Below are 14,795 nucleotides of genomic sequence, written 5' to 3' on the forward strand. Positions count from 1 at the left end.
TCTTTTCATGTGTCTCTCGGCTATCTGTATGTCTTCTTTGGAAGAATGTCTTCTCAGGTCCTCCACCCATTTTTAATCAGATTATTTGGGGTTTTTTTGGTGCTGAGTTGTGTAAGTTCTATATGTATTTTGAATATTAACCCCTTACAGATACATCATTTGCAGAAATCTTCTTTCATTCAGTAGGGTTGCATTTTCATTTTGTTGGTTTCCTTCACTGTGCATAAGCTTTTTATTTTGATTTAGTTCCAGGAGTTTATTTTTGCTTCTGTTTCCCTTTACTGAAGAGACGTATCCATAAATATGTTGCTAAGGCTGATGTCAAAGAGATTACTGCCTGTGTTTTCTTTTAGGAATTTTATGGTTTCAGGTTTCATATTTAGGACTTTGATCCATTTGGGGTTTATTTTTATGTTATGGTGTGAGAAAGTGGTCCAGTTTTATTCTTTGGCGTGTAACTACCCAGTTTTCCCAGCACCCAGCAGTTATTGAAGAGACTATCTTTTCCCCATTGTATATACTTGCCTCCTTTTTCATAGATTAATTGAATGTAAAAGCATGGCTTTATTTCCAAGCAGTCTATCCTATTCCACTGATCTGTTTTTTCACCAGTACCATATTCTATAAGTTAAAATAGCTTTATAGTATATCTTGAAATCTGAGATTGTTCAGCTTTGTTCTTCTTTTTCAAGATTGCTTTGACTATTTGGGGTCTTTTGTAGTTTCGTACAAATTTTAGTACTATTCTAATTCTGTGAAAAGCACTTGTTGTTTGGTAATGATTGCATTAAATCTTTAAATTGCTTTGGGTAGTATGGGCATTTTAACAATATTCTTCTGTCCATAAGCATGGTCTATTTTTCCGTATGTTTGTATTGTCTTCAGTTTCTTTCTTAATTTCTTAAAATTTTCAGAGTATAGTTCTTCCGTCCCTTGGTTAAATTTATTCCTAGGTATTTTTTCTTTTTGGTACATTGGTAAATGGTATTTTCTTAATTTCTCTTCTACTTCATTATTAGTGTACAGAAACACAACAGATTTCTGTACATTAATTTTACATTTTGTAACTTTACTGAATTCATTTATTTTAATAGTTTTTTTTTTTTTATGGTCTTTAGGGTTTTCTATATATAGTATCATGTCATCTCTAAAGAGTAACAGTTTTATTTCCTCCTTACCAATTTGGATGCCTTTTATTTCTTGTCTGATTGCTGTGGCTAGGACTTCCAGTACTGTGTCGAATAAAAGTGATGAGAGTGAACATCCTTACCTTATTCCTGATCTTAGAGGAAAAGCTTTCAGTTTTCCCTATTGAGTATGATATTTGGTGTGCATTGTTTCATATATGGCCTTTATTATGTTGAGGTATGTTTCCCCTCAGCCCACTTTGTTGAGAGTTTTTATCATGAATGGATATTGCAGTTTGTCACATGGTTTTTCTGTATCTTATTGAGATGATAATATGGTTTTCATCCTTCTTGTTAATGTGATGTATCACACATCCTTGCATCCCTGGAATAAATTCCACTTGATCGTGGTGAATGATCCTTTTCACGTATTACTGAATTTGGTTTGTTAATGTTTTGTTGGGGATTTTTGCATCTGTCTATCAGGGATATTGGCCTGCAGTTTTCTTTTTCTGTAGTGTCTTTGTCTGGTTTTGGTAGCAGGCTAATGCTGGCCTCTTAAAATGAATTTGGAAGTTTTACTTCCTCCTCTATTTTTTGAAATAGTTTGAGAAGAATAGGTATTAACTCTTCTTTCAGTATTTGGTAGAATTCACCTTTGAAGCCATCTGGCCCTGGACTTTTGTTTTTTGGGAGTTTTTTTGATTACTGATTTAATTTCATTACTAGTAATAAGTCTGTTCACATTTTCTGTTTCTTCGGATTCAGTTTTGGAAGATTGTATGTTTCTAGGAATTTGTTTCTTTTAGGTTGTCCAATTTGTTTGCATATAATTTTTTATAATCCTTTATATTTTGTGGTGTTGGTTATTTCCACTCTTTCATTTCTGATTTTATTATTTGAGTTCTCTTATTTGAGTTCTCTTTTGATGAGTCTGGCTACAGGTTTATCAATTCTGTTCATCCTTTCAAAGAACTAGCTCTTGGTTTCATTGATCTTTTCTGTTTTTATTTTTTTTTAGTCTCAATTTATTTCTGCTCTAATCTTTTTATTTACTTCCTTCTACTAACTTTGGGCTTTGTTCTTTTTTCTTGTTCCTTTAGGTGTAAGGTCAGCTTGACATTTTTCTTATTTCTTGAGATAGGTCTGTATCACTGTAAACTTCTGTCTTAGAACTTCTTTTGCTGTGTTCCCAAAATTTTGGATTGCTGTGTTTCCATTTTCATTTGTCTTCAGGTATTATTTGATTTCCTCTATGATTTCATCATCGACCCATTGTTGTTTAGTAGCATGTTGTATAGCCACCATGTGTTTGTGTTTTTTCCAGTTTTTTTTTTCCTTTTAATATATTTCTAGTTTCACCTTGTGATGGTTGGGAAAGATGCTTGATATGATTTTGGTGTTCTTAAATTTATTGAGACTTATTTTGTGGCCTTAAGTGTGATCTGTCTTGGAGCATGTGCCATGTGCACTGGAAAAAAAATGTGTGTTTTGCTCATTTTGGATGGAATGTTCTGTATCTTTCAGGTCTATTTGGTCTATGTGTCATTCAGAGCCACTGTTTCCTTGTTGTTTTTCTTTCTGGATGATCTATCAGTTGATGTAATTGGGTTATTAAAGTCCACTACTATTATTGTATATTATTACATTACTGTCATATTGTCCTTTTATGTCTGTTAATTGCTTTATGTATTTAACTGCTCCTGTTTTGGGTGGATGGATATTTGCAATTATTATATCCTCTCATTGGATTGATCCCTTTATTTTTATGTAATGCCTATATTTGTCTCATTAGAGCTTTGTTTTAAAGTCTATTTTGTTTAATATAAGTGTTTCTACCTGGCTTTTTTTTTTTTCCTTCTGTTTGCATGGAATATCTTTTTCCATCCCTTCATTTTCAGTCTCTATGTGTCTTTAGGTCTGAAGTGAGTCTCCTATAGACAGCATATAGATGGGTCTTGGTTTTTTATTCACTCAGTCACCTATGTCTTTTAATTGGAGCATTTATTTAAACTTAAAGTAATTATTGGGACACCTGTGTGCTCAATTGGTTAAGTGTCTGCCTTCAGCTCAGGTCATGATCCCAGGGTCCTGGGATCGAGCCCTGTGAGGGGCTCCCTACTCAGTGGGAAGTCTCCTTCTCCCTCTCCCGCTCCCCCTGGTCATGCTCTCTCTCTTTTTCAAATAAATAAATAAATAAGATCTTTAAAAAAACTTTAGGTAATTATTGATAGATACGTACTTATTGCCATTTTGTTAATTGCTTTCTGGTTATTTTTGTAGTTCATCTCTGTTTCTTCTTTCCTTGCTCTCTTCCCTTGTAGTTTAGTGGGGGTTTTTTAGTGTTATGCTTGGATTCTTTTCTCTTTATTTTTTGTGTATCTGTTACAGGTCTTTTATTTGTGGTTATCATGGTGTTCATTTATAACATCCTATTGTGTATGTATATGAGGTCATAGTTTACATCTTTTTATTTTGTGTATTCCTTAATTTTTGTAGATATACTTGATTTCACAACCTTAGTGTTTTAACCTCCATACTGGTTTTTGAGAGATTAATCTACTGTGTTCACTGTGTGTTTGCTTTTACCAGTGAAGTTTTTTTCTTTCATAATTTTCTTCTAGTTACAGTCTTTTCTTTCCTCTTAAAGAATTCCCTTTAACAGTTCTCATAAGGCGGGTTTAGTGGGGATAAACTCCTTTAACTTTTGTTTGTCCAGGAAACTCTATTTCTCCTTCAAGATAGCCTTGCTGGGTAGAGTATTCTTGGTTGTAGGTGTTACCTTTCAGCACTTTGAATGTTTCATGCCACTTTCTTCTAGCCTACAGAGTTTCTGTTGAAAAATCAACTAATAGGGGCACCTGGGTGGCTCAGTTGGTTAAGCCACTGCCTTCAGCTCAGGTCATGATTCCAGAGTCCTGGGATCGAGCCCCGCATCGGGCTCCTTGCTCTGCGGGGAGCCTGCTTCTCCCTCTCCCTCTGCCTGCCGCTCCCCCTGCTTGTGATCTCTCTCTCACTCTCTCTCTCTCTCTGTGTCAAATAAGTAAATAAAAATCTTTAAAAAAAAAAAAAGAAAGAAAAACCAACTGATAGCCTAATTGTCAGAGCTCCCAGTGTTAGGCTCTGCTGATTTTCAAAGCCAGGTATCATGAGGACTCATCTTTCCAGTGTAAATCTCCAGGGCTGGGGTTGCCAGCTTTGGGGTCTGATCCCCTCCTTCATGTTTGTGATGTTCCTTCCTTTTGTGGTTAGTCACATTGGGGGTTTGGTTATTGACCTTGTCTCCACCCCCTTACCTTTTTTGATGTGGCCTTCTCTTTATGACTAGCTGTGGAAGATCTGTTCTGACAGTCTTCAGACTTTCGGAATTAGTTGTAGTAGATGTGGTTGTTGGTTTAGTGTGTCTGTGGGATGAGGTGAGCTCAAGATCCTCCTACTCTGCCATTTACCCCCAGATTTTCTAAATTTATTCCTTTTCGTTAATAAAATTCTTTTCTTTTTAAGTTGAAAGAGTTTGAAATCCTCCGAGTGGATAAGTGAGGTGTGTAGCATAAAGTGGCAAAGAGTTGATTCAGTGACTCAGTCACCGTGCACTAAGGTCAAGTTCCTAGGTAGTTTTGATTTTTAAACAGTTTGTTCGGGGTACAGACTGCTGTTGTAACAAATCATCCCATCACTCAGTGGCTTAAAACAACAATAACTTTATTATTATTTCTCACAATTTTAGGGATCAACTGGGAACCCAAGTGGTTCTCACTTTCAGTGTTTATGCAACAGCAGTCATGTGGTACTTGAGGGAAGGGTCACCTCAGAAGCTTTGTCTACCACATACCTATTTGAAGGTTAATGGTGGCTCTCAAGTGGCACCTACACATGGCCTCTCCGTGCACTGGACTTTCTCAGACCATGTTATTTGGGTTCTGAAAACAAGTATCCCAAGAGTCCCAGGCAGAAGCTGTATCACCTTTTATGACCTCGTCCAAAAGTCATGTAGCATCAAGTCTGCTGTTGTCCAGAATAAAGGAGAAGGAACATTAGACCCCATCTCCTGTGGGAGAAGAGTCAATGTCAAATTGAAGGGCATGTGGGATGGGAGGTATTGTCATAGCCATCTTTGGAAAATACAATTTTTTTTTCAGTTTTAAATTATTTGTATGCTTAGCTATAAATTTTTAATTTATATGCACAATAGATTGTTAGCTGGACACAGAAAGAATAAATACTGGCTTGGAAAATGAAAGAGCACAAAAACAGTAATTCTGCCAATTTACTTCAGGGTGATTTTCACCTGTTCTGTAAATTGAATTAATATGATTAAAAGTTTTACATAACATAGCAAGGTGATTGTAATACCAAAAAAAAAAAAAAAAACTAAAAAGAGAAAATACTCAGTTTGAACTCTTTAAGAAGTGTATTCAGTTTGGCTTTCATTTATTAGGAATAAAGATTATCCACACCTTTAATGTTGTAGTTACTTGTAAGGACTGGCCTGAATCTTATCTTTTCCCTCATAAATACAATTTATAAAAAGAAACCAGTTGTTTTTTAATATATAAGGTAAGTACTAAAAATCATTCCGGAAAGCAGTTTTTCTTCTTGATGCCAAAGGAAACATTTATGTCATATTAGAGATTTTTTGAAAGATTACTCTTTTTTCTTACCTAATTTTAAATTAATCCACCTGTATTATTTGTTAAATGGGGAAAAAATAATGGTTTTACTTCATATGGGATGAATAGTAAAGATTGCTTTAGAATGAAAATTTGTAATCTTTAATAATCTGACCTCACTTTTTTTTAACAGCTTTGTTGTGTATCAGTATATACTTCATGTACCATACAATTCACACATTTAAAGTTTACGGTTCACTACGTTTTTTTATTCAGAGTTCCGCAGCCATCATCACAATCTAATTTTTGAACAGTTTCATTACCCTGAAAAGAAACCTTATACCCATTAACATTCAACTCCCTTTTTCTTTACACTTCCAGCCCCCAGGCTTAGTCAACTCTTAATCTACATTCTGTCTCTGTAGATTGGCCTGTTCTGGATATTTCATATAAATGAAATCATACAGTATGTGGGCTTTTGTGACTGGTTTCATTTACTGTATTGTTTTTATGGTTTATCCATGTTGTGGTATGTCTCTGTACTTCATTCCTTTTCATGGATGAACAATATTCCACTGCACAGGTAATTATCCGGTCATCGTTTGGTAGACATTGGGGTTGTTTACCCTTTTTTGGCTGTTATGAATAATGTTGCTGTGAACATTTGTGTACACATTTGTGTGGACATAGGTTTCATTTCTCTTGAGCATATACCTGCAAGTGGCATTTCTGGATCATACGGGAAGTTGACATTTAACTTTCTGCAGAACTGCCAGTCTGTTTTACAAAGCAGCTGGATCATTTTGCATTTTCAGCTGCAGTATATGAAGGTTTCAGTTTCTTCACATCCTCACCAGCATCTGTCCCTTTGATTATAGCCTCTTGGTAGATGTGGAATACTATCTCCTGGTTTTGATATGTGTTTCTCTGTTGCAGGTTTCCCTGATGGCTAACATGTTGAGCATGTTTTCATGTGCTCGTTGGACATGTTATATCTCCTTGTCTAGTCGGATCCTTTGCCCATTTTTAAAATGGGTTGTCTTTTTATGTTTTGAGTTTTGAGAATTCTTTATATATTCCAGATAAAAGTCTTCTATTAGACATAGGATTTATAAATATTTTCTCCCATTCTGTGAGTTGTCCATTCACTTTCTTGATGTTCTCTGAAGCTCAAAAGTTTTTAATTTTTTGTCCACTTTACCTATCTTTTCTTTTGTTATTTGTGTTTTGGTATCTGTAAGAATTTTATAATTTTAGTTCTTACATCTAGACCTAGAATCCGTTGTGAAATAATTTTTGTTTATGGTGTGATGAAAGAATCCAACTTGATTTTGATTCTTCCCACAGATACTCAGTTGCCCTAGCACCTTTTGTTGAAAAACTGTTTTGCTTTGTTGAATTGTCTTGGTACCCTTGTTGACCTGTCACTTGCAGTGAATTACCATATTTCTTGCCTGGGAGTGTAGGGAGAGAGGCAGCTATGTGTTCTTAGCTGCACCCACATGAAGTGGATCACTTTTTATTCTGAGCTTAAGGGAAGAGGCTGTTGGGGCAAAGGAAGGAACAGATTGTGGCTCAGATACCACAGATACTCACATTTCTTAGATTTTCTTTAATAAGTTTCTTCATTTGATATATATCCTGGACATTTTCTAGAGACTTTAAATGGTGGGTTTTTTTGTTGTTGTAATTTTTACCAGTTGTTTCACTGGGGAGAAGGTCTGCATACCCTCATTCCAAAAGTTGTCTCAGTCTCGTTATTTGTATCATAAAATTGCTCCTTAATTAAACAACACTCCAAACTAATGCAGTTTTAGAAATCACTAAAGGTAGTTGTGAGATTATATATTAAGAGAAAAAGGTTTGCATAAGTAAAAAGTTGGGTACTCTTATACAATGTATTAGCCTTAAATGTTCATTCCGTGGCTTTCTAGTTTTGAACAAGAGAAATTTCTCTTGGACCAGGTACATTTGGGGGCCATTTGGTGATCTTGGTCTGATTTTAGATACGTTTAGAACATTTTTATGAATTTCTCAATTTCTGTATAATTATCCACTACCTTTTATGAAAATGGTACTTCTTAACAGTTCAGTGATGAGGCATTATTGTCCCTCCCCCTGTCAGGGCCATGGCATATGGTTATGCTCTGTCCAAGGGCACCTGGCTGAGGGATATGTTGAGGGGCTGAATTCCAACCTGTGCTGTGTTTATCATGGGGCAGGACTATGTGAATCCTGAGGTGCAGATAGCTTAATCCTAGTTCACACAAAGGTATCTTGTGGGCTGGCAGATATTTTTAAGGAATTGTCAGTGCCTGGGGGGAAGTAAGACATGAACACTAAGGACTATAAGACTATACAGCCGGGGTGCCTGAGTGGTGCAGTCATTTAAGCGTCCGACTCAGTTTCTGTTCAGCTCATAATCTCAGGGTTGGGAGATGGAGCCCCACATTGGGTTCCGTGCTCAGCATGAAGTCTGCTCCAGATTCTCTCTCCCTCTCCCTCTACCCCTCCCTGCCATGTGCTTATGCTCTCTCTCTCTCAAATAAATAAATTAAAAAAAAAAAAAAAAACTACCGTACATCCAAAAGACAAATGCTGTGGGAACTCAGAGGGAAGGATTACTTCTTAGAGGGATGATGGAAAAAGCATTTAGGTGAGGAGGTGGCATTTGTTAGGCCTTGAAAGGGTAGACAGCATTTTGACAAATGGAAATGAATGCAGGGGGGCTTCTCAGGTGAATAGAATTAGTAGAAGCATGGAAATAGGAAAGTTCATGACATTTTTGGGTAACAAAGTGGTGATGTGGGTTGGTTTGTTTTTAATATTGGTGAATATGGGGGAGTACTGAGAAATGGGGCTGGAGAACAATCTGGATGAGGCCAGATTATTCATTGTTAATGGTCTGTATTAGTCTCAGGAGTTGATTCCAGAGATTTAGGTAGCTGTGGGAATAGTTTTTGGTTTTGTTTTACTTTGTTAAAGGGAAATGAATAACTGGCCGAGAGCTGTGTTTTGGGAGAATTTGGCCACAGGATTAAAAAAAAGTATACAAGGTATTTCAACAGAAAGAATTCATTATAAATTTATACTAAAGAGAGACAATTTAGTATAAATAAGTAGCGTAAGGAATCTGTGAAATAGATGTTGAAGAGCTGGAAAAGCAAAGATCACCGAGGCATCCTAGAGCTAATCACTGCAGAAAGCAGCTACTACCCCTGCAGCTCTTCTAATCAATAAGAGAAAGATAACGGGGGCGCCTGGGTGGCTTAGTCGGTTAAACATCTGCTTTCGGCCCAGTCATGATCTCCTGGTCCTGAGATCGAGCCCCGCATGGGGGGCTCCCTACTCCTCGGGGAGTCTGCTTCTCCTTTTGCCTCTCCTCCTGTTGTGCATGCTCTCTCTCAAATAAATAAATAAATAAATAAAATCTTAAAAAAAAAAGAGAAAGACAAGAGTCTTAGTAGGAAAAGGACCAAACAAAGAATGTGACTATATAAAGAAAAAATACAAATGGCCGATAAAACAATAATAATAATAAAAATAATAATCCTTTGAAGATTTGGGGAGAATAAGTATAATCACAATGGAAATGGAAATTGGTATAGTCTTTCTAGAGCATTTTTTCAGTATGTATCAAAAACCTTAAAAATAACTGTTTACTTTGAGAAGATATTCTGAGACCGCAGGTAAGAAAGCAAGGATGGTTTTAGACGGAGATAAGTTAAATTGGCAAGAGCTCCTGTCTGACAGTTTTGCAGTCAGAGAAAAGCAGGTTATCTTGGTGTGATAGTCAGAACATTGCTGTGGTTACTGTAGGCAATCAACTGGCTTCCTATGGAAGCAGTCAGCAGCAATGTCTTGCTTGCAGTTAGATAGCATAAATATGTAAGCAGACTGTTTGGTTTCATGACTTTGTCCAGTAACACTTAAATAGCTCAAAAGTTAGTGGAAAGTTATTCAAGTGAATGCAAAGGGAAACCTGTGGAAGATTGGATGCAGGGAGATACTGACTTACTCTAGAGCATAGCCTTGCTGATGGCCCAGAAGCAAGGAGAGTGAGGAACCTCAGAACCAGTAGATTTGACCAGAACCTAACAGGTACTCTTCCTTTCCGGGGCTGTCTGCAGTAGGGATTGCCAAGAGAAGTGTCAGCTCTCAGGATGACTAGAATTAATTCCAGGTTCTAGCTCTGATAAAGTATGGCTCCTGACACTAGGGATTCAGAGTTTCATTTGATTAGGCTTTGATTTGTACAGTGTCAACAGAATAACCCTCAATTATAATAATCACATTTTTAACCATTTTGCATATGTCGGAATTAGTTTTATCAGCTACTTGAAAGGAGAAATTGTTTTTCTTTGTAGTCTAGATTATGATTTTAAATTCCTAATAATTGTTTCTATCTCAGGAGTTTTCTATTCTAGACCAGTAGGCAGATACCAAACTATGTTTATAATTCTCTTCATAGGAAAACCTCCATTCTTACCAGAATCTTTTGACCGAATTCTTCTTGATGCACCATGCAGTGGAATGGGACAGAGACCAAACATGGTTTGTTCTTGGACTTTGAAAGAAGTGACATCATATCAGCCGTTACAGAGAAAACTCTTCACTGTGGTATGTGATGATACTTTGATGTGAAAGAAAGTTGACCTTCATAGTTTGATGTTACAGAGACCGAGAGCAGTGTTCAAAGCAGCATTTTTCACAATAACCAAAATGTGGAAACAGCCCATCAAGAGGTCCATCAACAGGTGAATGGATAAGCAAATTCTGCTACAACGTGAATGAACTTTGGGAACATTCTGCCAAGTGATAGAAGCCAGACACAGAAAGACCTGTATTGTCTGTTTGCATTTATATAAGGTAACTAGAATAGGAGCATTGGTAGAGACAGAAAGTAGAATAGAGGTCACCAGAGGCTGGAGGGGCAGGAGAATGGGGATTTAGTGTTCCTGGGTACAGAGTTTGAGTTTGGGAAGATGAAGAGTTCTAGAGATGAGTGGTAGTGATGGCTGCGTGCCGGCGTGAATGTACTTAATGCCACCGAATTGTACGCTTACAAGTGGTAACGACGGCAAATTTTGTTTATTTTATCATACAAAAAAGGACAGAGAAAACCTAGTTTTAAATACAAGAAGCTTTCATTTATGTTGATCACTCTTTCATATAAAAGCAGTAGCAGGATTTCCTCACTGAGACATTCAGTGACTTCCCAGTATTCTGATATGTCTTAAAGAAGTCCCCGAGCCGTTAACATCATAGTTAAGAACTGATGTGTAAGGAATGGGATATAAAATAAATTATTCTTTTTTTTTTTTTTTTATAGGGTTTATGGATCATCTTAGCATATGAGAAGCAGGAAGTCCAGGGGAGGGAAGCACACTGATAAAAAGGAGAAGGGACTATTCAGTATAGGATATAGAAGAACCGTAAAAACTTTGCCAATTTAACTGGTGTCTAGCATGTTTCAGGAGAAGCCCAAATAGAACATTTGAGGAATTCTTTCAGGCTTGCACAAATGATTATGTGGATTGCACAGAACGTAGACAGCATTTGACCAAAAATGACTTCATCATTTCCCCTCAGCCCTGTAATACTAAGTACATAAGCTTCAGCAATAATGGATGCACTGTAATTATTCAGTCTCTAAAGTTGTCTTTGAGTACATTTCTGCTTATCTGTCTGGTATCTTCTGTTATACACAAAGGATGCGCTGGTAGTAGATTATTTAACTATTCTTCTGTACTGTCTTCAAAGAACACAACCTAGAAGCGAACAGCAAAAAAAAAAAAAGGAAGCTTTACCTCTAGCTGAAACCCACTTTGACTTGAGAGTAAAATTAGGACACTGTTTCATTAAACATTTATTTATTATTTTAGAGAGAGACAGAAATTGGGGAGCAGGGGGGAGAGGTAGAGACAGAAGGAGAAAGAAACTCAAGCAGACTCCACGCTGAGCACGGAGTCCAACATCTGAGATCACAACCTGAGCTGAAACCGAGAGTCAGACGCTTACCAACTGCACCAGCCAGGCACCCCAGGACACTGTTTTAAAAGACTGGGCTTTTTGGGATGCCTGGGTGGCTCAGTCGGTTAAGCGTCTGCCTTCAGCTCAGGTCCTGGGGTCCTGGGATCAAGCACCACATTGGGCTCCCTGCTCAGCAGAGAGCCTGCTTCTCCCTCTCCCTCTGCTGTTTCCCCTGCTTGCACATGTGTGCGCGTGCACTCTCTCTCTCTCTCACAAATGAGTAAAATCTTTAAAAAAAAAATTTAAAAGACTGGGCTTTTTGTTCTTTTTAGGTCCTAGCAGAAAGAAAATTTTAAAAGGCTACTTAGGAGTAGTTGCAGTGATCGCAATGAAGAGGAACAGCTGACTGTGTACAAAAGAGAATTTAGAATATAGCAGGTTTGCCATTTAGCACTGAGGTATTAGCTGAGACTGTGGACTTTATAATCACACACATCTTGTTTGGAGCTGTGCTTCTTCCACATAATTGACTTTAGGTACATTGGTTTCCATATATGAGAAATGGGGATTATAAGTCTACTTAATAGGTTCACCTCATTGGCAGTAGTAACCATACCTCATGGTTATAAGTAAATTGAGAAAATCCATGTAAAGTGCTTACAACAATAACTGGCACACAGTAACAGTTTATATTTTGACCAGCCTACTCTAGTTAAAGCACAAATATATACTATATATAATAAAAATATACTATATGTAGTATATATGGTATGCTATATATTATATAGTTTTACATACTTCTATATACTATATAACGTGTGTGTGTGTGTGTATAATAGTATACTATGTATAGTATATATTTTAAAGATTTTCTTTAAAATGTTTTTAAATATCTGGGAGTTTGAAAAGATAAACTCTTAGGGACGCCTGGGTGGCTCAGTCAGTTGAGCGTCTGCCTTTGGCTTGGGTCATGATTCCAGGGTCCTGGGATTGAGTCCCACGTTGGGTTCCCTGCTCAGCAGGGAGCCTGCTTCTCTCTCTGCCTCCCACTCCCCCTGCTTGTGTGTGCTCTGTCTCTGACAAATAAATAAAAAAAATAATAAATCTTAAAAAAAGATAAACTCTTAGTTATTTGGGAAAAAGTCATTTTCTTGTAATACCAGTTTCCTGATTCACTTACTTACTGGACAGATTTTCGTTGAACACCTAACCATAATGTAATATATGCTATTCTGGGTGTTTATCAATATAGTAATGAAAAAAATAACAATCCCTGCCTTATTCATGGAGTGTCTATTCTAATTGGGGAGGAAAATAAGATGAATTAAGTTATTAAGTATAGTAACAGAGCAGTAACCCTGTGGAGCAAACTAAAGAAGGGAGGATAGGAGTGCTGGCTTTGAATGGTTGTAGTGTTACGTGGGACGGTCAGGTGCTGGAAAGGCGGCAGAGACCCAAAGATAAGATTGTGAAGAAGCAGTGCAGAGAATTAGAGTTTCCAAGCTTGTGCGCCACTTCTGAGGCGGGAGTGTGTCGTGTGTACTCCAGGACAGCAGAGGCCGGTGTTGCTAATGCAGAGTAAGCGAGATGTGTGAGGTGAGGTCAGAAGCGCAGCCAGAGGCCTGCTCTGGGTAGGGCCTGAAAACCCCTGTAAGGACTTGGGCTTTGGCTCCGAGTTATAAGTCAGGGCATTTGAAGGGTTTTGCGTGGAGAAGTGACAAGTTTTTAAAAACACCACTCAGGCAGCTGTATGGAGAAGAGGTTATAGGAGAGCAGACAAGCAGGTGGACTAAGAGGGAGGCTGCAGTAATCCAGGCCAAAGACAGTGGGGCTTAGACCAGGATGATAGCAGTGGAAGGAGCCAAATTCTGGATAGATTTTAAAGGAAGAGCCAGTGGAATTTGCTAATGGATGGGGAGTGTGAGAGAAAGGGAGGCATAAAAGATAGTATCAGGTTTGGGGCCTGAAAATAGCACATCTCTAATAGGTCTCAGAGGGAAGATAGGTGTTCACTTTGGGACCTGTCGAATTTGATAGCAGACATATGGAGAAGGCAAGTGAATACATGAGTAGAGAGTTCAGAAAGGAGTATGGCTTAAAAAGTGTGCATGTGTGAGTTTTGGACACAAAAAGTGGTATCTAAAGCAGTGAAACTGAATGAATATTTTCAGGAAAGTCTTGGTTTAAATGGATTATAACAGCTCCAAGATAGTGAAATGTACCTAGTCTGGAACACTCTAATTAGAAAACAAATCTTGGTCATCTGGAACATTTATCCCAAACACTTGAAAGGTGGTATCCTCTCATTCTAAAATCCCATAAAATGTTGCTTTTGCCTTGTGATACACAGAGTCTGATCATGTTTCTTTAGGCAGTTGAGCTGCTGAAGCCCGGGGGCGTGCTGGTTTATAGCACATGCACCATCACACTGGCAGAAAATGAAGAACAGGTTGCCTGGGCCCTCAGAACATTTCCTTACCTTCAGCTTCAGCCCCAGGTAAGAATAATTTCAGTTTTCTCTGTGTAATCTGACAAATTACAGAAACCTGAGTGTGGGGATAAACACAAGGTTGTTATAGGAAGAACTATGTCAAGCAAAACTTCGGAAACAAATACTGCAGTAAACAAGAATGCTTCTCTAATGAGATCTGTTTTAGACTGTCTGGAGAGAATTTCCACATTCTAACGAAGTTTTTCTGTTTTCGTTCCTTGCCGTTGTGTTAAAATGCCACAGAGCCCAGGTGTACCTGTGTTACATACTTCTTTCACTTGTGGCTCTTCTTTATGTTACTCAGAACTTTTTTTTCTAAAAAGTTGTTGGTTCTTTTCCCCTCCTACTCCTAGATTGTGCTGGTATGGAGTATGTTCACCATTTTTTCGCAAGTCACATCAAGGCTAGCCAAGGGGGGGACAAATGGTTCAGTAATATTGCTTCTTTATGGCTTCTGACATAAAATATCTAACATTTAAAAAGCTTTCTTATTCTTTATTTCACCTGTCTCGGTTTTTGTCAAAAGTATATTATGACTATATTTTTAACCCATGATGTTTGGGATGAAGTGTAAATCTGTAATAATGCTCACAT

General features: G+C 37.6%; 1 protein-coding gene across 7 annotated transcripts in view; it reads left to right on the forward strand.

Annotated features, from left to right (window-relative positions):
- NSUN6 (NOP2/Sun RNA methyltransferase 6) overlaps positions 1–14,795 on the forward strand; it is a 72,330-nt gene that overhangs the window by 36,725 nt on the left and 20,810 nt on the right. For all 7 annotated transcript variants that reach the window (XR_008506044.2, XR_010411693.1, XR_010411691.1 and 4 more), the window contains 2 exons: positions 10,209–10,357; positions 14,082–14,207. Coding sequence is in view for 1 of the 7 variants with exons in the window: in XM_045874317.3 (XP_045730273.1) it covers positions 10,209–10,357; positions 14,082–14,207 (275 nt within the window). In the remaining 6 variants the exon portion in view is untranslated. The remainder of the gene's footprint in view (positions 1–10,208; positions 10,358–14,081; positions 14,208–14,795) is intronic.

This window comes from Mirounga angustirostris, unplaced genomic scaffold (genome assembly GCF_029215605.1).
Source record: "Mirounga angustirostris isolate CCGP_5_RB_7025 unplaced genomic scaffold, mMirAng1.0.hap1 SCAF_5, whole genome shotgun sequence".
NCBI lineage: Eukaryota > Metazoa > Chordata > Mammalia > Carnivora > Phocidae > Mirounga > Mirounga angustirostris.